This window comes from Podarcis liolepis (assembly GCF_965112155.1).
Source record: "Podarcis liolepis genome assembly, chromosome: 18".
Taxonomy (NCBI): domain Eukaryota; kingdom Metazoa; phylum Chordata; class Lepidosauria; order Squamata; family Lacertidae; genus Podarcis; species Podarcis liolepis.
Window position 1 is genome coordinate 11,440,881 of NC_139572.1, and position 22,093 is coordinate 11,462,973.

At 50.1% G+C, this 22,093-nt stretch overlaps 3 protein-coding genes across 9 annotated transcripts in view; 1 reads left to right on the top strand and 2 right to left on the bottom strand.

Moving 5' to 3' along the window:
- UPF1 (UPF1 RNA helicase and ATPase) overlaps nt 1-791 on the bottom strand; it is a 29,987-nt gene extending 29,196 nt beyond the window's left edge. Inside the window, exon 1 of one of the 3 annotated variants that reach the window (XM_083483649.1) lies at nt 237-791. In XM_083483649.1, coding sequence (XP_083339775.1) covers nt 237-506 — 270 coding nt within the window. In that variant the 5' untranslated portion in view covers nt 507-791. The remainder of the gene's footprint in view (nt 1-236) is intronic. The other 2 variants (XM_083483647.1, XM_083483648.1) reach the window with 2 other exon arrangements.
- A 13-nt stretch (nt 792-804) lies between these two features.
- LOC310697480 (mast cell protease 1A-like) lies at nt 805-12,188 on the top strand. 4 transcript variants are annotated; one of them, XM_083484173.1, is made up of 5 exons: nt 805-922; nt 5,778-5,925; nt 6,443-6,602; nt 9,414-9,665; nt 10,657-12,188. In XM_083484173.1, the coding sequence occupies exons 2-5, from the start codon at nt 5,837-5,839 to the stop codon at nt 10,789-10,791; spliced, it is 636 nt and encodes a 211-aa protein (XP_083340299.1). In that variant the 5' UTR covers nt 805-922; nt 5,778-5,836; the 3' UTR covers nt 10,792-12,188. The 4 variants fall into 4 exon arrangements, with proteins under 4 accessions (XP_083340299.1, XP_083340300.1, XP_083340297.1 ...); XM_083484174.1 differs by lacking the exon at nt 805-922 and adding an exon at nt 929-1,097; XM_083484171.1 differs by lacking the exon at nt 805-922 and adding an exon at nt 4,215-4,323.
- Nucleotides 12,189-13,031: 843 nt separating this feature from the next.
- Nucleotides 13,032-19,938, bottom strand: LOC310697444 (mast cell protease 3-like). 2 transcript variants are annotated; one of them, XM_083484122.1, is made up of 6 exons: nt 19,431-19,938; nt 18,685-18,954; nt 17,789-17,945; nt 17,405-17,507; nt 15,850-16,101; nt 13,032-14,464 (listed from the first exon to the last, which is right to left on the bottom strand). In XM_083484122.1, exons 1-6 carry the CDS (start codon nt 19,435-19,437, stop codon nt 14,327-14,329), a joined length of 927 nt encoding a protein of 308 aa, XP_083340248.1. In that variant the 5' UTR covers nt 19,438-19,938; the 3' UTR covers nt 13,032-14,326. The 2 variants fall into 2 exon arrangements, with proteins under 2 accessions (XP_083340248.1, XP_083340247.1); XM_083484121.1 differs by having other exon boundaries at nt 17,372-17,507; nt 19,431-19,909.
- Between the last annotated feature and the right edge of the window lie 2,155 nt (nt 19,939-22,093).

Sequence of the window (22,093 nt, forward strand, 5' to 3'; positions counted from 1 at the left end):
CGGCGTGGACTTAGAGGCGTGTTAGTTAGGCGTGTCATGCCTAAGCGGGCACCACTAACTTAGGCCCATTGCTGCTAATAATCACCGTTGTTGTTATTATTAGTAAGTAATTTTATTATTTGTACCCCCGCCATCTGCCTGGGTTGCCCCAGCCACTCTGGGCGGCTTCCCACATAAGAAAGGCATAATAAAGCAATGGGTCTTCTCCGAGTAAGTACCGCAGTCGCAGGCCTCACCTGGGCGTCCAGCTGCCCCGGCGAGAGGGCGACGGAGGGCGGCCCGCCGGCTCCTCCTCCTCCTCCTGCCGAGACTCCTCCGGGGTTGCCTTGCGCGGAGGCCCCGCCGCTTCCTCCTCCTCCCCCGGGCGGCGTCTGGGTCTGGCTGGGCAGCGTGAAGTCGGTGAACTCGAACTCGGAGCCCTGCGTGTCGGCGCCCAGCAGCTCGGCCTCCTCCGTGTCCAGGAAAGTCAGCGTCTGGGAGCTGGGCCCGTACGCCTCCACGCTCATGATGGCGGCGGCGGCGGCGGTGGCTGAAGCGGCGGCTGAGGCGGTGGCTGGGGCGGCTCCTTCCCCTTCTCCCCTCACGGAGGCGGCAAACGGCGCGGCAGAAGACAAGGCCTCTTCACCCCTCAGAGCGAGCGACTGAGCGAGCGAGCGCGAGCCGCCTCCTGCGCCTGCGCGGAATGCCTAGGCCTCAACCGCCGCCGCCGACCGGACGCTCGGACGGAGCCAGCCAATCAGCGGGCGGCCCAACGTGCGCGGCGAAGTGGCGCGAGGCGGCGAGGGGCGGAAGGGGCGGGGGAGGAAGAGGAGAAGAATAGTCCTCGGTGCGCAGGCGCGGGGCTTTCCAGGGTCGGGCGCGCGTGAAGAGAGGACGCATGCGCGTCGAACACAACCGGTTCGGGGTCCTTGATTGCTCTCAGGTACCAGGCGAGGAGGAGGAAACACGGGGCGGGGCAAGGCGTCCCTTAAGCGCCGCCTCATTTCAATTTAACCCAATCAGGATTCTGTGGCTCGCTCTTAAAGCCCGCCTCTCCTCAATTTAATCCAATCAGGGCCGTTTATTCTGAGGCGGATGCACGATTCGAAGAGGGGATGGTAAAACAGGCGGGCAATCAGGATAATCATCATAATAGAGCGGGGAGGGAGGAAAAGCGCGTAAAGGACGGAGGGGGCGGAGAGAGAGAGCGAGTCTGGGCACACGAGCAAGGCACCCTAGCAACCAATCAGAAAGTCCGGAGCCCGTTCAAGCTCTTCCCCTCCGGCCCCCACCCCGGGGAAGGCGGCGAGGCCGCGGAGGTGGAGGGTGTTCCGCGTCGCGAAAGCGCGACACAGCGCGGCCCTTTTACGTTCGGGCCTGAGAGAAAAGTGGCGTGCGGGCAGTGCGCATGCGCGAGCCCCCCCCCCCGCGGACGGGGAGCGCCGGGTTTCCTCGCGGGAGGCCAAAAAGGCAGGGGGGGGGGTTTACAAGAAAAGCAAGTATTTTGAGGCTGCGGACAGATCAATGCATTACTAAGGCCAGACTGAAAGCACCCCATTAAAGCAATGCTTTATTATGATTGGAGCTGGTTAATGAGGTTGGGGCTGCAGCCTGTGCTGCCTGGATCTGGGGGAGGCCAGAAGGATGCCCCGGGCTGCTGTGCCCTTCCGCTGGCCTGCAGGATCGGGGCCCCTGCTCTGCGGGCGGATCCCTCCTCCATTCACTTTTTATGACAACCTCGCCGGTGGCGGCCATCTGTTCAGGGAGCAACTCGGCGCTTTCTTCCTGCCCCGCCCCGCCCCCTCTTTAAGGTCCTGGAGAGGCTGGGAAACAGTTCAAAACAGAAATGCTTGCAGCTCGGGCAGCAGACCGCCTCTTTCCAAATTATTTGTTGTCTGCTGAATTGCAGAGACTGGGCGCATCACAGCACTTTCTAACATAAGTTCAAGACATGCACATAACAATATGCACGCTTAAAGGCGTCCCCTGAGCCTTTTTAGTCATAGCCACTATGTTGCACTTGCATGTTCGAGGGAATGGGAGCTGCTTCCTGGAGCATCTTCTTGATCTTCCCTGTGCAATCCCCTGTGGCTTCCACCAATAAAAGTTCAGGCACCTGGGCGGTTTCCAACAAAATATAAAGGGACAGAACAAAACATCAGACATTAAAAGCTTCCCAATACAGGGCAGTCTGAGAAAGGTCATATAATTATTTCCAGCATAAGGTTTTTATTTTGTGGTAAAGGTGGTGGTGTTCAAGATCAATGGATTCAAGTTACCAGAAAGCAGATTCTTACTAAGCATCAGGAATAAAAATCTTTTTCTTTTAAAAATAGTATTACTTAGATAAAATTTAATACAGTCTACACAAATGAATGATGATAAGAGCCAGTTGACTGTGGAACGGAGTCCTCAGGTGATAGTGGACACTTCTTGGAGGTTTTTAAGCAGAGGTCTAAGCAGGCCATATGTCATGGATACTTTGGTTGAGATTCCTGCATTGCAGGGGGTTGGACTAGATGACCCTCGGGGTTACTTCCAACTCTACAATTCTATGAAGACCAAATGGAATCACAAGACAGAACCCAGCCACCAATAGCCTTATCCCCTATGAATTGATCTAGCCTTTAAAATCCATTTATGTTGGCGGTCATTACTGTCTCTTGGGGGAGCTCAGCCCAGCCAGAGTGTTAAGTATGCGTTGTGTTAAAAGTTACATTTTTTTGGCCTGAATTGGATTCCAGCATTCAGGGCTGTATCTAATGCTAGTCATAGTCAAAGTTGATTCAATGAAATTAAAGGGCATCATGTACTTCGGGTCCATTGAATTAGATGAATGCACTTTGAATGAAATTTGCTTGGCCAAGCCATTCTGCTTCCCTGCATAGCCCCACGCTCTTGTCTTAGAAGAAAGGGAGACTTTCTCCACCCCAGGAATAATCTTAGGCATCCCGCTTGGCCGCCTGGGTGGCATGCATGCCCCTGCAGGTCCGCAGTGGTTTTTTGAGTCTGCTGCAGGGAGTCCCCCTGCAGCCTCCCCCTCAGCTGTAGGGCGGCTGGGGGGGTGGTGGACACAAGCCCCATTCTGCCCGAGCCGGCAGGTGCCTGAGCCCCCGTGTCACTCCCAGGAGAGATGCATGGCTTGGCACAGTAAGTGCCGCCCCCCCCCCCCGTGGTGTGGTGCCCAGTGCCCCCCCCCCACTCCCCCAACTACGATTCTGCTCAGTCTCCCTATCACATTAATAGTAGAGGGCTACTAGTAACCTCCAACTTCCGTCACAAATCTGACGGTTCTACATTTTCCAAGAGTCAAGGGTTCATGAGAGTAGAAACTGGAACTGCATGATGGTGGCTTTGAAAAATCTTCTTGCTCTCTTCCTAATGACTTGCAGGATTTGCACCTCAAATGTGGTACAGAAAAGAGAGAAAGACACCAGCTGTGTTTTTGTGGGTTGTCCTAACTGGCTGTTATCCAGTTGCGACATGATTTAAGCAATTAATATAGGTTGCCATATTTCAGAAAGTGAGAATCCAGACACAAAAGTTGTTGAGCTTTTTTATTGCAAAATCTAAGAAAAACCCCAAGCCTACTACTCTACTACTACTAGCTGCCTGTATATTAGCTGAAACAGCATATAAAAATGCAAGAAATTTGCTTTAAAATGATGAAGAATTTTTCACATGGATCTTTTAAAAAAAGTAATTTGCAAACTGGTGGGGAAATGTGGGGAACTGCTTAAGCATGGGAAAAAACTGAGAACATTTAATCAGCAGACCTCCTAAGTTTAAGGCATCTTCTCGTGGGATGATTCACAATTTGGTACACTCACCATCTCTATCTGATTGCTGTTTTAGCGGGTGATCTATGGTGTGACTGGCCAGCTAAGCTTTCTGACATCCTTCTGCCTCACTAGATCACAGTTGTTGATGGATGCTGTGGGCTCTTCTCTCTGCAGGGGGCTACCTGGGGGCGAGGGGTCAGTTCTATAATCTCCACTATAGACACTATAGAAGATCAAATTTTGGGCTGCTCTCGCAGTTTGGCTGTTGCGGTCCTGCCACAATCAAGCCACTTCCATCATCTCACAATCAGATTGCCGTTTTAGTGGGTGATATATGATGATGTGACCGGCCAGTTAAGCTTTCTGACATCCTGCTATCAGATCGCAAGCCTGGCCGTTGGGGCTTCGGGGGGGGGGGCGACGACGGTGGTAATAAAAGCTATGGGGCCAAGGGCTGGACACTGAAACACCAGGCATCTCCTTCCTTCCAAGATGTGGAGATTCCAACAGCCTCCCCACCTCTTCCTCCTCCTCCTCCTGTCCTCCTCTCTGGTCGAACCAGGTGAGTTCAAAGACACACCCCACCTCTGCTGAACTGAGGTCTCCTATTCCTCTGGGCCAAGCCAATCTCATTCCTTCCATTCCTGATGCTCAGGCTGCCCTTTGCAGGAGGTTTGTAAGCAGAGGCAGGGCTCATAATGCTACAATGGCAAAGCCCTGCTTCATGGATCCTGCAGGGAGAAGCGGGTTGGGCTATAGGACCCTTCCAACTCTGACAATTCTTCATTTTCCAGAGTGAAGCTTAAACGTGGTAGGTTAAGTCTGAATCATACATTGGATTCCTTCTAAACTCATGATCCTGTGTCCTTGAGGTAAAACCAGTAAGAGGAAACTCGTTCCTTTGTTATCGTTGTGGCTTTGGCTGGCCAGTTAAGCACTGTGATTTACAAGTCCAGGGTGGGCCTTTTCCCTCCTCGTCTGGTTGGGGGTGGGGAAGAACAACAGGTTGAGGTGTGCTGTGCATGTGCGTAAGTTTTGTTGTCTGTTGGTTCAAGGGGAAATATGTACAAAATATAGAAGAGAGAACTCCAGGATGCCAAGATCCATGTTTGAGGCAAGTACTCTGGTGAGAAAGCCCCAGAGATTTAACATTGCAAGATATACAGCAAAGTATAGCATAGAAATATAGGATGTTAGAGCTTTAAAATTTGACCTGATGAGTTCCAAAACCTCCCTCTTGGCATAAGAAAAGGACCACACATGTAGTAAGTTAAAAATGTTTTACTTACAAACTCTCCAAAGGTCAGATTCATGTGCATGTCCATACATCAGAAAGGCTTCATGGACAGTAACACTTAGTTTAGTTCCAAAGTGGTGAAAGTTCCTGAATGATTGGTATTGGATCTTGAGAGTGGCTTGTGAGAGCAACCAGCTTAACATTTTTACGCACTACGTTCATCAGGTAGACTGGGGGGGGGGGGGACAAAGGCTTGATTACCTAGTTGCTCCGGTGGTGAGGGGAAGTGCCCTTCGTTAAGCCTGACAGGACAGCTTGCTCTATAGTATCCACCCCTTCATACATTCACTAGGCTTAAGCATGTTTGTTATATAAGGCTGATTATTACACTAATTTTTGGCTGATGCTGGAAGCTGGAGAGAAAGAGGTTTGCATTGCTCTGTGCCAGAATTCGGGCTTCCCTGGAACCCTAATGAGAAAGCAAGATTTATGGGTTGGTTCTGCTGATGTTCATTTCAAGGAAACCGAACGCTGGGTTAAGCGAAGGGATCCCTGGAGTCACTTGATGCTCAGAGATTGGGGTAAACAATATCTGTAACTGCATGTGCAGACATCCCATTTCCAGTCCCCTGGCTCCCTTCCCTTCATTAACTCCCTGGCAAAGCCGATTGTAAGCTGACTGGGGTGCTGTCATTTTTCTGCTTTGCAAAGATGGATGGTACCCATAAGCTAATAAGGGGCCGTGGAAAGCCGCTGATCTCCTCTTACGATTCTTACAGCTCTCTTGCGGAGTCGCATCATCGGAGGACATGAAGCTGTACCTCATTCCCGACCCTACATGGCAACACTCAAATCTGAATTTGGCTTTGGGTGTGGCGGGTTCCTTGTGGCACCCCAGTGGGTAATGACAGCCGCGCATTGCATGGAGTAAGTATCTGAAAGCCCTCCCTGATGTGTAGCAGTGGCATTATTGCGGTGCCTTTCATTCCATTTGCAAATTGTTCCCCACGATACTTGATGCAGGAGGAACATCTTAAGGCAGTAAAATCTTTAGGCAGAAAAGAGAGTCGAGAAGGCACCTTTCTGACATGCAGGAGATCCAAAGAACAGGTGGAGGAAGGCTTAGTGAAACAAATACATATCTCAGCGAAAATTGATTACCTAGTTGCTCCGGTGGTGAGGGGAAGTGCCCTTCGTATTATATATGGGGAAATGGCAGAATTGCATATAAAAATGTGCATATTAGGACACATTCACCCTAAAATGCTGATGAATTTTGAGAAGGGCTTTTTTTAAAGCAACATAAATACTGCAAACGGATGTGGAAATGTGAACAACTAAATTTAAGATTGGAAAGATGAGAAACTGAGGAAAATCAAAATTGGCCGATTCCCCACCCTTCGGACCCACCCAAGAGAGAACAATAGCTAAGGATTAATTCCAGGTTCTCTGATGCTCTTGATTCCAGAGACATGACGGTCGTCTTGGGGGCGCACGATCGTTCCGCCATTGAGGACACTCAACAGGTGATTGGCATTGAGTCATACCACATGCACCCGGAATATAATGACGCAATGTTCTCAAACGATATCCTTCTGCTCAAGGTGAGTTGCTCTAAGCTCCCTCTTTCTCAGCACCTCAGAAGGCAGGGATCACGAGGAAGAAGGAACATGAATGAGCCCCAGCCCGCCGTCCCTCTCTGCCCAAAGTATCATAAAAGCCGATTCTCAAATCTTGCCACCTGACACATCTGCATGTGTCTCACCAGGGACTAGCGGCATGGAGCAGGTGATTAAACTGGAACCTCATTAAGGAGTTTCAACTTCAAAACTAGGAAGGTAGATTAATACAGGGACAGTTCTCTCTCCCCCGCCCCTTCAAAACAATTAATTCAGAACGTTACAGATTACACCAACAATGGAGGTCTATATCAGGGGTGGGGAACATCAGGAATGGGAGTCAAATGTCCCCCCCCCCGGTCTCTTTGCCTGGCCCATGGCATTCTCCCCAGGCCAAAAGCTATTGCCAGCCCTTCTCTACAATCTGAGTTCTTTTATTATCTCGAATTCTGCTAATGTTTCTAGTCTGCCCTCCTCTTCTTGCCTGGATGAAGGGTGAAGTGAAGTCTATCTATCCAAGCCAGCTTGCTTTTGAAAGTTAAACTTCCTTTTGGTGCTCCTCCCTCTTTTGCCTCTGCCCCGCCCACCACTCACATGTGGCCCTTGGAAGGTTTCTCGGGGAGGAGCGAGGCCCTTGGGCTCCCCACCATTCTGCCCCCTCAAAAAGCAGTCAAAAAGAAATGATGCTATCCCTGCTAATGCCTGCAAAGATGACACACATTTCCATAAAAATTCCTTATGGCCATTTCTGTGTGTGAGAGGCAAACTGAAGGTGGAAAAGTGCCCTGTAAACAAAGCAAAACCCAGGTATAGGACTGCCTTCTCACACTTTGGGGTGTCAGAACCCCAGGTCTGAGCAGAAGTCTCCAGGATTCCCTGACCCCCTCCAGGCGGCAGGTGGAAGGTTGAATCTCCAGGTGGGCAAAAGTGCCTTTAACAAAAATATGCATAGAAATATTTAGAAGACCCTGCGTGTCACTTGCAAGCTTCAGCCCAGCAAGAGCTGGCTGCAAATGATAGCCCATACCTTTGGGGGGGGGGGTCTGCCCTCCTCTTCTTGCCTCTCCCAATTAACTTCCATCTCAGGGGCGCCTTACTCTCTGCAGCCTCTCTTTGCCTTTTGGGTCAGGCTTGCCCCGGGGATGGAGCAGCCGCGGCCAGCAGCCATCTCTGCACATGGGGCAGCCCAGTTGAGGAGAGGGGCAGCAGCTCTTTGCCGCTGACTCTCCATTCGCACACCGAAGCCAGGCTCTGATGGGAGCGGGGGGAAGGGGACGGACCTGGTCAGCCCCCCACCAGAAAACACACCTGGTGGATAGCGGGCTGAGTGGCTCTGGCGGGGCTGAGTGTGACGTCATGGGCCCCCCGCAATGTGGGGCGCAACTCCGTGCACCTGCCAGATGACGTCATTGGGGGCTGCCCTGACTTCTCAGGTTTGGGCCCTGAAATCTCAAGGTCTGAAATGCTACTGACCTGGCAGCCCAGACCCCAGCAAAGTCCTGAGGCTCTGCCATGATTGCAGCTTGATACAACTTCCAAAGGAAGAATAAAATTACCGTAAATTTTGCTCTATAAGACTCACTTTTTCCCTCCTAAAAAGTAAGGGGAAATGTGTGTGCGTCTTATGGAGCAAATGCAGGCTGCGCAGCTATCCCAGAAGCCAGAACAGCAAGAGGGATTGCTGCTTTCGCTGCGCAGCGATCCCTCTTGCTGTTCCGGCTTCTGAGATTCAGAATACCTTAATTTTTTTCTTGTTTTCCTCCTCCAAAAACTAGGTGCGTCTTGTGGTCTGGTGCGTCTTATAGAGCGAAAAATACGGTAATTGCTGCCTCCATCAAAGAAAACAATGGCCCAGAAGTTCTAGAGAACTTTATTTTCTGTCCCCTTGCCCCACCTTTCCATTGACAAAATGCCACCCCCCGTTTGTTCCTTCCATCACATGTCAAGGAGATAAATAACTACACATCCAAAGGCAGTCCTGAGTAGGGAGGTTTTTAATGTTTGATGTTTTATTCAGCTTTTATATCTGTTGGAATCCGCCCGGTCAGGTGGACAAGGTACTACTATTGTTATTGTTACTGGCAAACAGGGTGGTGATATTTTGTGTGTCTGCAGATTTACCTTGGCACTTAGCACCAAGAACTATGGCTCACACACATTCATTCTTCTGCATTTCCATTCTCACGAGGACCAGCAACCTGCTTGCTCTTAATCAGAGACATATACTCCCCTCCTGCCGCAGCTGCTGTCCCTCCATCAAAGCAACCCACATTCCAAAGGCATGAGTTCCATCCCAGGTCCCTGGGAGGAGAGGGTTGGACTAGAGAACCTTGGAAACCCCTTCCAACTCCAACAGTTCCTTTGGTCCACCTGGCTCCGTGTTGTCTACACTGACTGGCAGAGGAACGCCAGGTCTTCAGACGGAGGAAATTCTCTGTCCTGCCTGGAGATGCCCACCTTGAAAGAGGGACTGATGAGCTATGGCTCTTGCTCTAGACATAATGAAACCCTTGATTTGTCAGTAAAAAGCTTTGAAGCAATAATGGGCGTTCCCAGAATGAAGGTCCACCTAGATCAGAGTTGTTGGCACTGACTGACAGCAGCTCTTCAGAGTTTCTGTTTCATAGAAGGGTCTCTCCACAGCCGAGCTGGAGAGGCTGGGGGTTGAACCTGGGACCTTCTGCATGCAGAGCAGGTGCTGCACCTGCTGAGCTACAGGGACGGGGGGGGGGATGTGTGTGTTCCAGGGAAGACTTTGTTTTGCAAGGGAGATTGCTTGACTCTTCTCCTTCACAGCTGGTCCACAAGGCTACTTTGAACAAAAACGTCCAGATGATTCCCCTGCCCACATCTAGCAGCGACCTCCCCGATGGGACCCCCTGCAGCCTGGCAGGATGGGGCCTGATTGATGACAACCAGGACACGGAGAAGCTCTTTGAGACCAACATCACCATCTACAGTCGTAGGAAGTGCATGAAGTTCTACCCAGTGCTGGACGACACCATGATCTGCGCGGGCAGCTACAACCAGCTCCGGGATACAAGCCAGGTGAGGGTCAGCAGCAGAGAAATCTGGGGCCCTCCAGGTGTTGCTGGACCCAAACTTCCACCAGCCCCCCGTGGCCATTGCACAGGAATGGTGGGAGATTTCTGGTTCAAAGCATCGGCCCACTTGCTCTGTATTGTTGACAGGCTGGCGGGGGCTCTCTGAGGTTTCCGGAGTGGCGCATTCCCCATCCCACCTTAGGATCAAACCTGGGTCCTCCTGCAGATCCTCTGCCATTGAGCTGTGCCCCTTTGTGAAGGGTGTGGGTGTCTCCAACCCCTGGGAAGGGGGAGGCAGCTCAAGAAAGCAAGCCAAGTCACAAGCTGTCAAATCCATGTCTGAGGGCACTAGTGAAGCAAAACTCTCTCCTCCCCTTTCTCTCTCTCTCTCTCTCTCACACCCCCCCCACCCACCCACACCCTGCTACACTTCCTCACACATACGGACAAAAAGCTCTCTTTAACTTTCTTTCATACCACTTCCTGGTGTCATAGAAATTAAAGGAATAATAAAATTTAAAGTTGAAATGTGTGTGAGAGAGGCTGAGCAGGCGATGGTTTGGAATGTGAAGGTTGTGTTTACCGGAGAACCAGGAGAGAAGGACAAAACTACATGTCTGCACGAGCTACTGCTCTAGCAGCTGAGGACGAAGGAAGAAGAAAGAGATGGAAGGCGCTGTGCCCCAGGCTTAAAGGCAGCGCCCTCACATGACGGCCCCTTTGCTTGCGTTCATATTTGGGGTGCCACCCCTCAACTACTTGCCGGTTGAGGCTGTGTCTCACTGGGCTTGCAGTGCCCTAGTAAAAGCCCTGTATGGCTGACAATTGGAGGCTGGGTCTTCCTGAAATCTGGAAGAGCCACTGCCAGTCAGTGTCGACAGCACTGAGCTAGATGGGCCAACGATCTGATTCTCACCCAAGTCTCATTCTAAGGCAGTTTCCTTCCTCACTCGGTCGCAGTTGTTGACGGATGCTGGGGGCTCTTCTCTCCACAGGGCGATTCCGGAGGCCCCATGGTTTGCAACGGCGTGGTGCACGGAATCGTCTCCTTCGGCAACCACTTTCCTCCTGGAGTCTACTCTCGCATCGCCCACTTCCTTCCCTGGATCAAGAAAACCATGGAATCCTGAAGAGAAGAAGCAACCACCAGCTGCGGCCTGGCTCAATAAGAAACCTTCTGCTTGCTATATAACCTGTATGGCTTTCATTCTGCAATTCCACCTGCCCCCCCCCCCAATGCCGCAAAGACTCCCTCCTCCCACTCCTGTTGAAACAACTGGATCCAAAGGGACTTGAGTTCAAAACTGCATTTTCGTGCCATCTCCCCAGGGAATTCTGGGAAGCGTAGTTCTATGGGGTGAAATGTGGATCTCTTAACAACTCTCAGCCCCCTTAACAAACTACAGTTCTCCAAATTATTGCTGGGCATGGCTGTTTAAGTGCCCTATAATGTTTGAGATCCCAGCCAATGGCCCTGTGTGGTTTCGATCTGAGAGCGTTTGTTCAGGGCATGATCCTTGGATAGAGAGGTGTACCCTGAACACAAGAGAAGCAGAATTTGGAAATGGGGGCGGGGGGGGGGGGAGAGAGCGGATTGAGTGCCTTGACCTGTCACATTCTGACCCTCTTGCATTGCAAAATAAAGCAAATGGTTGAGCATCAGTCTTGCGCTTCTGTTAGCCTCTCTGAAATGAACCTATGAACTGTAAGAAGGCACCACGACTTCAAGACCATGTCTTGGGTTATGGAAATGGACAGAATGGCCCACCCCTAAGTTCAAAGCAGCCCCCCCCCCAACATTTGGCCATTCCCCCAGTTTGGCACATTCTTCCAATCGGCATCCATCCCTCACCATCTCTCTATCAGACGGCTGTTCTAACGGGTGATCTATGGTTGGACAGCCAGTTAAGCTTTCTGACATCTCACTTTTCATTTTGATTGCAAGCCCAGCTGTTGTGGCTACCTGGGGGCGAGGGGTCAGTTCTATAATCTCCACTATAGAAGATAAAATTTTGGGCTGTTCTCACAGTTTGGCTGTTGGGGTCCTGCCACAATCCATCACCTCACAATCAGATTGCCGTTTTAGTGGGTGATCTATGATGATGTGACCAGCCAGTTAAGCTCCTTGACATCCTGCTATCTGATCGCAAGCCTGGCTGTTGGGGCTTGGGGGGGGGGGAGGAGGAGTCAGCTGGAATCTCCAGATCTTGAAGTCCCACTTGGCAAGGAAGGAGAGGCCAGGTGTTTCAGTGTCCGGCCCTTGGCCCCATAGCTTTTATTACCATCGTCCAGCTGATATTTAATTTAACTGTTTACCATTATATTCTAATGGATTATTTAATATTTCTTTATTTGATGTGTTGTTTCTTTTTTAAAGTTATTGTGACTTTTTTGTATTGGATTAGATTGCTATTACATGTGTGATCTTTGCTGTCTATTTTGTTGTTTCTCCAGCATGATGTAAACCACCTTGTGTATAAAAAGTAATATAAAATTGTGGTATACAAATTAAAAGTGAAATGAAATCTTCCATGTGACAGCCTTTTAGACATTATATTTTATATATATTATATTATACATATTATACTGTACATAGAATTAACTGTTGCATTTCCAAGCAACTAGCAACAAAATCGACCCCTCAAAGCAGTTGATGGGGCCAGTTGAATCTTGTTAGCGAGTCCTCCAAAGTCCTGTCAAGCCCTAACTGTAAGGCTGCATCAGTTTGGCACAGGTCCCTTTCCCCTAAAACAGCCCCCAACTGTTAATCTCTTGCCGCACAGAAGAGAAAGACCCAAAGTGGCTTTCACACAGCAGTTAATGGGCTTGAAATCTGCTCAGAAAATGACAGCTGTACCAGTGGAAATGTACTGATTGGGGCACTTGATACTTGCAAACATTTATCTGCAAGTTCTCATTATCTTTCTTGCTCTATTTTGACAAGTAACTCATGAAAATATCTCTGTTGTCTTCAGATAGATAGATAGATAGATATTTGTGTGTTTTACAGACTCCCACAAGAGGTGGTGGACTCTCCTTCGTTGGAGGTTTCTAAGCAGAGCTTGGATGGCCATCTGTCATGGATGATTTCGTTGAGATTCCTGCATTGCAGGGGGTTGGACTACTAGATGACTCTGGGGGGTACCTTCTATCTCATGTTTGGGTGCCAGCAGATTCTCAGTAGAGATGGGCAATTTTGCTAATTCTTGTTTGTTCTGGGAAGCTTGAAGTAGGTGGGGTTAGCAAACTGAATTTCCCCCATTCCCTACAGAGAGTTTAGGTGGGTCCTATCACCTCTAAGAAGGTGATCCAGATCTGGATCCAGATCGAGGCCCCATCTAGGCAACACATACAGTATAAAGCAGTAATATGTGACATGCCAAATGTTCAGCATTTTAATTCAAGTTGCTCATGATATATTCCACATTTAATTTTGCAAAATATGCACATATTGGCAAAGCAATTTCCCCTAAAATAATGCAGTTTGGTATGTTTGTTTTCAGTATTACATGCATTAACAGACACACGTCACTTGTGCACAATTACTTGGCTGGAGACCTACGCGGCAAAATTCAGAGAAGTTTACAGCTACAGCTTAGCTGAACTAAATTTCTACAATCCATCACATGTACCCTTAAGTGGCTTGGTGTGTGAAATGGTAACTGTAAACCCCCATTTTAAGATGTTGTGGGTGCCAAGGTCTTTTGTAAAAGTGTCTAGGAATCCTAGAGGTGAGGAAGGTCTTTTGGGGGCTGAGGAAATGCATCCAGGAAATCTTCTAGGGCTGAAATAAAATGACACACGCCACCCACCACCTCAGCTGAATGAGACAACAAAGTCCCACAGTTCACAACCTTGAGTGGCTTAACATGAACCTGTCCTGGAGTGCAAGGCTCAAATGGCAGATTTATGGGGCTCTGGGTCAGATCTCCAGGCTTAAGCAAGAGGATGTAGGGAGTGAGGGAGTGGAATCATCTAAGGTGAGGCATAGGCAACCTTTTGGCCATCCAGATGTTGCCGGACTCCACCTCCCATCAGCCCTAGCCAACATGACCAAAAGCCAGGGATGATGCGAGTTCCAGTTCAACAGCCTTATGTGGGCCACAGGCCCCCATCCATGCACGAGGGGAAGCAAGGGAGAATGGGACAAGGCACTTGAGGGAGCTGGAGATCTATGGAGCTCTGAGAGGGAGAAGTGGCTCCCCACCTGCCCAAGTACCAAGACCTGCTGAATGCAAAGGTGGCTCTTGATAGGAAGATTGCCACTTACAGGAAACTGCTGGAGGGAGAAGGGAGCAGAATCGCAAGGCCCATTTTTCCAGATTAGGGAGGGAGAAGGGGCAGAATAGTTTTAAGGGAGAGGGAAGACCTCTGGGCACCGGAGGATGGGAGAAGTGGAACAGCAGAGGTCACCGGAAGAGGTATGATGGGAAATAAGGGTGGGAAGAATATGGGAGGAGGCTGGGGGATTTTCTTGAAGTGGGTGGGAGCCACTGCAGGCACTTGTGAAAACACAATCCTGTACTAAACATCTGGTAGATGTATCATATTCCTTTGCAGCCCTTGAGGGGTCTCTTTGCAGAATGCAAGCCTAGCAGGCAAGACAGGAAGCAGAAGCATTTGAAAAAGAAGCAGCAATGATGCCACTGCTGTTGCTTCTTCTCTTCACAATTCCATGACTTCCTTGATCCAGGAAAGGTAGTGGGTGACACGAGTGTAAATTCCTGGAGGAGAGAAAGAGTCGCCAAAGGAGACAATTCCTTGTGCCACGCCGTCACACACCAAGGGGCCACCCGAATCCCCCTGCAGGAGGGAGAGAGAACAGAGATCACATTTGAGGGAAGATCGGGATCCACCCTGTGGGGAATCTGGGTCTTGAACCAGGACAGAGACCTAGCAGGCTTCCTGGCTGAGGGAAGATCGGGATCTGTCAACTTTGCTTTCTAATTATTCCAGTGTAAAATTTGATTTGCCACTTTTCGTGGATCACTTTGCAGTCTCTTTGAGTCTACCCAAAATAAATATTGATTGCATTATCGGCCGCCTTCTCCAAGGAGCTCAAGGTGGCCTCCTCCTTTCCTCTCCCTGTTATCCAAAAAACAAACAAACCCCACACCCTTGTGAGGGAGGCCAGGCTGAGTTAGTGACAAGCCACCAAGGTTGCCCAGGGAGCTGAGTGGGGATTCTTCTGCATGTTTCTCTTAAGATAATTTTTTGGTAGACAATTTCCCTATAATGTAATGCATTTTTGTACATTAATTTTACAAGTATATGCATTCCCACGGGTGGTTTCTGCTTAATGTGCACCATTCTTTGTAAGTGGACTTTGGCACGCTATCAAATAAGCTTCAAAGGGTAGCTCAATTTCGGTTCTGTTTTGAGTTTGGGAAGGGCAAATAAAGCTCAGTTTACGTTTAAAATGTGAACCAGACCTAGAGTTGCTACTCCAATAGAAGTCAATAGACATGATGAACATTAATTTCAATTGGTCTACTTTGAGCAGGACTTAGATACAACCCCAAATAGCCGCAACACCTCCACATTCTGAGCCCCCTTGCGGCACAGAAATGAACAGCAGCCTTTGACAACCTCATATGTGGATTGCCGTACAGCAGGCATGGCCAAACTTGGCCTTCCAGATGTTTTGGGACTACAACTCCCTTCATCCCTCGCTAACAGGGCCATTGGTCAGGGGTGATGTGAATTGTAGTCCCAAAACATCTGGAGAGCCCAGTTTGGCCATGCCTGGCATATAGGATCCAGAGCACTGGGCTGGTCAGGCCAAGTCTAAGTGTCTGCCCATGTCCACCTTGCTGGACTGCAAAATTATCCCCTTTATCCCTCATGCCCCATCCCCAGAATCTCCAGCTATGACTAGGAAACACTCCAGTCGAAAACCTTGCCAGTCAGTAGACAATACTGAGCGATTTCAGTTTCTATTTAAGTCAGCCCCTTAACCAGAACCATGAGGGCTAGAATCCTAGATGGCTGGATGGCCATCTGTCATGTAGGATCTGGTTGAGTTCCTTGCGCTGCGGGGGGTTGGACTAGATGACCCTCGGGGTCCTTTCCATCCCAGTTTCTGATAGATCTGGGAAAGCCTGAGCAGGATGGGCCCAATGGCCTGACTCAGGTGCCCAGGCTCCCCACTTCTGATCCCATCACCTGCTGTTTCTGCCAATCCTCACCTCGGAGGCATCCTGAGGTTGCCTGTTGTCACCTGCGCAGATCATTCCATCATCCATCTCTGGCATGAACTCCTGGCACTTCTTACGGTCATAGAGGGTGACGGTGGCCTCATAGAGTTTCCCTGGGTATTGGCTGTCTTCAATCTTGCCCCAGCCTGCCACGCTGCAGGGCGTCCCACCGGGGATGTCGCTGCTGGATTCTGGCAAGGGCAGGAGAGCGACGTCTTTATTCAGAGCAGCCTCGGAATCCAGCTTGGGGAAAGGAGAGGGAGATGAGGAAGAGATGAGCACCTTAGCATTGCGACAGGAAGCCCTGTGCCTCTAGAATATGACTCTAATAATAATATTAGTGATTAATGGCTTGGAGAAAACTAAATGGTTGCCCTAGCAGGAGTCAGTGCAACGAGTCCTGTTAATGCAATGGAGGCCCCCGCCCTCCCCCCCCCCGCACCTGTAATTTAGCTTTGGGGTGCCATAAAAACCCTGAGAATAATGCCTGGGTAGAAAAGAGGGGAGACTGTTCCATCAGGCCAGCAGAACGCCTTGTGTTGATGGAGCAATCTCTGAATGCTATGTTGAATAACATTAATAAGTAGCAAGAGCAAAAAAGCCTTCACTGTTGCTGCTAATGGTTACAAGGTCTGGAAGATTTCACTGCTGCCCTCTATGAAATCATTCTCTGAAACCGTCCTCTCTAAATTCTGAAGCTGCTTAGCCTCAGAGCGCCTGCCGCTGGGTGAATTAAGTAAGCGTTGGCCTCTGCCTGTCTCGAAAGACAATGGAGTGAGCCTCGCTGGGAGGTTGCAGCGCCTGCTGCGGCTGTGGAGACTGATGCAGGAAAGACAGGTTTCACTGCAGCCGGGGCAGATGAAGGCGTCTGGTTGTGCTGCTGCAGATGCGCCAGGGCGTTTCTTCTCTCTGCGCTCCTCCCAGCGGTCATTCCTCCTCTGGTCACTGCTAGGGATGCACCACCTGGTGGTCTGTCTCCAGGCACTGCGGCCGTCTGCAAGGGATTTCCACATGGCGGGGTTGATGGTGCCAGCCTTCACGTCACATGGACATGACCAAGCCAGCATAGATGTCGCTGAAGGAGGAGTGCAAACATGCTGGGAATGTGTGCACATCTTTCTTTGTCCTGCCATGTGACACTCAAAATCTTTCTGGTGCAGCGCATGAGGAAGGCATTGAGGTATGGCTCCTGGTGGGTGTTAGGTTCCCCGTGATGTAATGGCAATTAATTCAATTTGTAACCTACGCCTTTCTCCCAAGGAGCCCGGGGCAGCAAATTTGTCAGTACTAAAACAATACAATTAAAAATCCTAAAAACAATTAAAAACCATCTTCTAAAAAGCAGATAAATTTCAGGGTATCTGGGGACAGGATTTTGTCCTGAGTAAACTGTCCCTTTTCTAGCTCATTATGGTGCGTGTATGGGATGGAAGGAACCATTTGGCTGCTTCTGCCTTAAGGATCCCTGACCTCTGGGAGCTGATAGAGTGAGAGATTTCTTGGACCAAGCTACCTTAAGCAGAAGGATGTCGTTTGAGTATGTGACCTCATTATATTCTGGATGTGGATGGGAAGCTGCAACTCTGATCTCTTGCTGAGAGTCCTCTGAAGCGTAGATATCATGTGCACCCAAGACGACTCTAGAAATACTGGGAACCAAGCGTCAGTTAGGGTTGCATCCGTCAGGGTCAGAGCTCCCAGGCATCAGTCCCCTCCCAGCCCCTGGGCAAAAGACCAGACTCCACACCTTGGCCCTTCCAGCTTTACCCTGGACTCAACTGGGCTGGGATGGCTCAGTCGGTGGAGCATGAGACTCTCGATCTATGTTTTGCAGAAGATTCCTGCATTGCAGGGGGTTGGGCTACAGCTCTACAATTCTATAATGTTCATCACCCCTCCTAAAAACCAGGGAGGGATTTGTGATACTTACCCGTACTTTTCGCAGTGTGCAGCCGTCATGACCCACTGGGGCGTCACGAGGAATCCGCCACAGATGAAATTGCCTGTGATGTTCTTCAAGGCAGCCATGTAGGGTCTGGAGTGGGGCTTGGCTTCATGCCCCCCAACAATCTGACTCCGCAATGGATCTGCAAGAATCGTATTGCAGAAATCAGCTCCTGCAGCTCCTTCCTGGAAGTTCTAGGGTGTCACCCACATATGCAGAGTCAGGGGGGCAGCAAAAGGCCACCGTCCCATTGGGCTTACAGTCGATTACAATCTGTGCTGCCAGTGAGGAAGCGGATGAAGGGGAAATAAATAGGAACATGGGAAGCTGCCTGTATTGTCTGCACTGACTGCACCTCCTGGCTCAGACTCTTCATCTCAAAGTCATGAGAAGCCCGCGGTCTTCCCCTATTGTTCACCCCCAGGCCTGGGTTTCATCAGGTATTCTGGTCCTGAAGAGGGAGGCTCCATTTACCCTTCATAACAAGCCACTGACGCACCTCTAGTCATTTTTCCGTCCCTTTTGTTTTGGATGCCCTGTGAAGTCTGGAAGACCGATAGGGAGATGGGTGGGAATCCTGGTTAGCTGGTGAACCAAGGGTCATTTGTCTACTCTTTTTTTGGGGGGGGGAGCGCTGTAAAGCCAGTGGGCTTGGGATAAAGCCTGGATGAGTGAGAGGGTGGATTCATCAGAGACCAAGAGCAGGACTCTGGGTCAGACGTCTCCAAGACAGGTGAGCTCAGTTTCTGCCCTCGCTGCTGCCACCTGCCTCTGGTGCTGCTGCCTTGGTGACCTAAGCACCAGGCGGAATGAGGTGGGCTTGGCCCCAAAGGTGCTCGAAATGAGCTCATAAGTGGGGGTGGGGTGGGGGTTGCACTCACCTGTTTGGGCCAACGAGAAGGACAGGAGCAGGAGAAGAGGCTGGTGGAGTCTCCACATTATCTCGATGCTTGAGGTTGCCTGGCACTCAGCTGCCCAGTCCCTCCGTCCCCCGGCTTTTATCACCCCCCACCCACTGGACTCCACCACCTGCAGGAAGCCACAGTCTAGACCTGAGATCTGATAGATGGATCTCAGCTGAGATGGCGGCCATGTGGCAAAACCTTGCGAAAATGGCAATCTGATAGTGCTGGTGGGTTCAGATAAGGAGACTGGAAAAATATGAAACCGAGATAACCCAGAAAGTGCTCAGGACCACAATATCTCAAGAACTACCTCTCCCCATATAAACCGTCCTGGACTCTGTGTTCATCTTCTGAGGCCCTTCTTCACACGCCTCCTCCAAGAGAGGTCCAGAGGGTGGCGACATGAGAACAGGGCCTTTTCCGCAGTGGCTCCCCACTTGTGGAATGCTATCCCCAGGGAGGTTAATACTGTAAAGCCTTTGAAATGTGTTCTTTGGAGGGACAGGGTTGCTATTGTTTTTGTTTTAATTACTTATTTGTGGTTTTATTTTGTATTTTTATCTTGTGAACCACCCTGAGATATTTGCATGAATGATGGCATATAAATCTAATAAAGAAAAGAAAAATGGCAGAGCTTTGCTGATGGGAGTTGGTGTTCAACGATGTGGGGAAGGCCAAACCTATGACCCATGACCTTTGTCATTAAATTGTTTTTAACTTACTAAACATGTGGTCGTTTCCTATGTGGCTGGAAGAGGGAGCAGCACAGGGGCCGCTGCGGCTGCAGAGACGGGAATCGCCCCACTGCTGCCTCCTGCAATGTTTCTGCCGTGTTAGTAGCGCTCAAGGGACCTCTCCAGGCTGCAAGCTGCCTGGTCAGTTTCTATGGAGGTCCTGGGCTGGCCAGATGACAAGACCCCCCCTCTCGGCCACAATGGGGTGGGGGGTCCAAAGGAAAGCAGAGCAAGATGTTTGGCGCCAGCTTGGCTGCAGGAGTTGCCAGAAGGAGGCAGACAAGGCGCCGTCCAACCTCCAATCTGGGTTTCTGTAGGGGTTCCTCTTTGGCCTTTTCTTCTCCCTGTTAACGGAGAAATCTGAGGGCTCCCTTGGACAAAAAAACAAGGACACCAGCCAGGAATACCAGCGCAAAACAGCAGCCAGTAGGCTTGGTCTTTATTGAAGACTGTCGCGACAGGAGTCCCACCTGCCACCAGGTGGAACAAGATGGAAGCCAAGAACAAAAGAAGACCCTAACTTTTATTAGTTACTAATCCCCCAAACTACACCCCTAAGACTACATCACAACTACAGCACAACTACTGCACAAAAAGGAGGGGTTGAGGGAGGAGTTGTGGAGGTAACCTGAGTATCTTGTCACCTGGCTGGTTCCCCCTTTCCCCCTCCACATGAGTACTTTCCAGGTGACAGAGGGGAGTTTGCAGTTTCCTGCCCCCAGAGGGAAGAGCTGATCATTGTCCTTTGTTCCAGTCCATGCTGAATCCACTCCTATATGCAAGTTCTTTGTGATCTTGATGGTCTTCTGTCTAGGACCATCAGGGTTGGCATAGCAACTGGGCAGGGCTCCTGTGGATGTGCTGGTATGCTCAAGGGATTATGGCTGCCCTGTATCAAACCTTCCCCATTTTGTAGTTCTTCCTTCATGGCATAGCTGTCAAGTGTCCCTTATTTGAAGGGACAGTGCCTTATTCCAGGGCCATGTCCTGCTGCTGTCCCTTATTGATGGATGTCCCTTAAATGTCCCTTAAATGATGTCCCTTAAATTTCAAAGGAAGCAGCTCCTCTCCCTCCCTCCCTGCCGGCCAGGGAGGAGGAAGGCTCTAACTGTGTTGCTTGGCTGTGTTGCTCACCCAATAAGGAGTCTAAGAACGACTGGGGGGTGGAGCTTGCATGCCTTGTGTGTGGCTAGTTAATGCAAGCGGAGGGGGGTTTTGAATGCTGGACGCCATTTTGTTGCACGTGCTGCTGCAAACTTTGCAGTGCAAAGCCAGGCCGGGGAGCCATCTTAAGTTGAGGCTGCATAGGCCTTGTGGTGCATGTGATTCAGATTCTATTCAGTTGAACCTCTGGTTACAAAGTTGGTTGGACAGTGTTCTCGAAGCTACCAGCATGAGTTTGACCAGACTGCAGGAGGACAGGAAGACTGGAGTGCCTGGAAGAGGTGAGGCTGCAGGTCCCTTATTTTCAAATCTGTAAGCTGACAGCTATGCTTCATGGAGTAAAATAAAAGTGGAACGGAGCAGATGATAATAATAATAATAATAATAATAATAATAATAATAATAATTTTTATTTATACCCCGCCCTCCCCAGCCAAGGCCGGGCTCAGAGCAGCTTACAAGCAATAATAAAAACAAGTTGAATGATTACAACTTAAAAACAAAATTAAAATACAGCATTAAAATATTTAAACATTAAAATATTAAATGTAGCCTCATCGCAGGAGGAGAAGGAAAAGAAAAAAGAAAGAGGGAGGGAATCAAATTGGCTCCAAGCCAAAGGCCAGGCGGAACAACTCTGTCTTACAGGCCCTGCGGAAAGAAATCAGATCCTGCAGGGCCCTGGTCTCATGAGGCAGAGCGTTCCACCAAGTTGGGGCCAGAGTTGAAAAGGCCCTGGCTCTGGTTGAAGCCAATCTAACTTCCTTAGGGCCTGGGACCACTAGGGTGTTGCTACTTATGGATCTTGAGGCTCTCCGTGGGGCATACCGGGAGAGGCGGTCCCATAGGTACGAGGGTCCTAGGCCGAGAAGGGCTTTAAAGGTCAAAAGCAGCACCTTGAACCTGACCCTGTACTCCACCGGGAGCCAGTGCAGCTGGAAAAGCACTGGGTGAATATGCTCCCATGGCAGAGACCCCGTGAGGAGCCTCGCTGCAGCATTCTGCACCCGCTGGAGTTTCTGGGTCAGCTTCAAGGGCAGCCCCGCGTAGAGCGAATTACAGTAGTCAAGCCTGGAGATGACCGTCGAATGGATCACTGTGGCCAGATCAGGGCGGGAAAGGTAAGGGACCAACTGCTTGATGCGGCGAAGGTGGAAAAATGTCGCCTTGGCTGTTGCTGTAACTTGCGCCTCCATGGAAAGGGAGGCATCAAGGATTACACCCAAACTCTTAACGGAAGGCAATGGCACTAATTGGGCCCCCCCAAGAGAAGGGAGTTGGTCCCTCATCCCCATTCTATCCCGACCCAGCCAGAGGACCTCTGTCTTTGAAGGATTTAGTTTCACTCAGCTCCCATGAAACCATCTAGCCACAGCTTCCAAGCATCTGGTCAGTGTGTCCGGGGCCGAGTCAGTGTGGCCATCCATCAGCAGATAGAGCTGAGTGTCATCAGCATATTGGTGACAGCCCAGCCCAAAGCTCCGGAT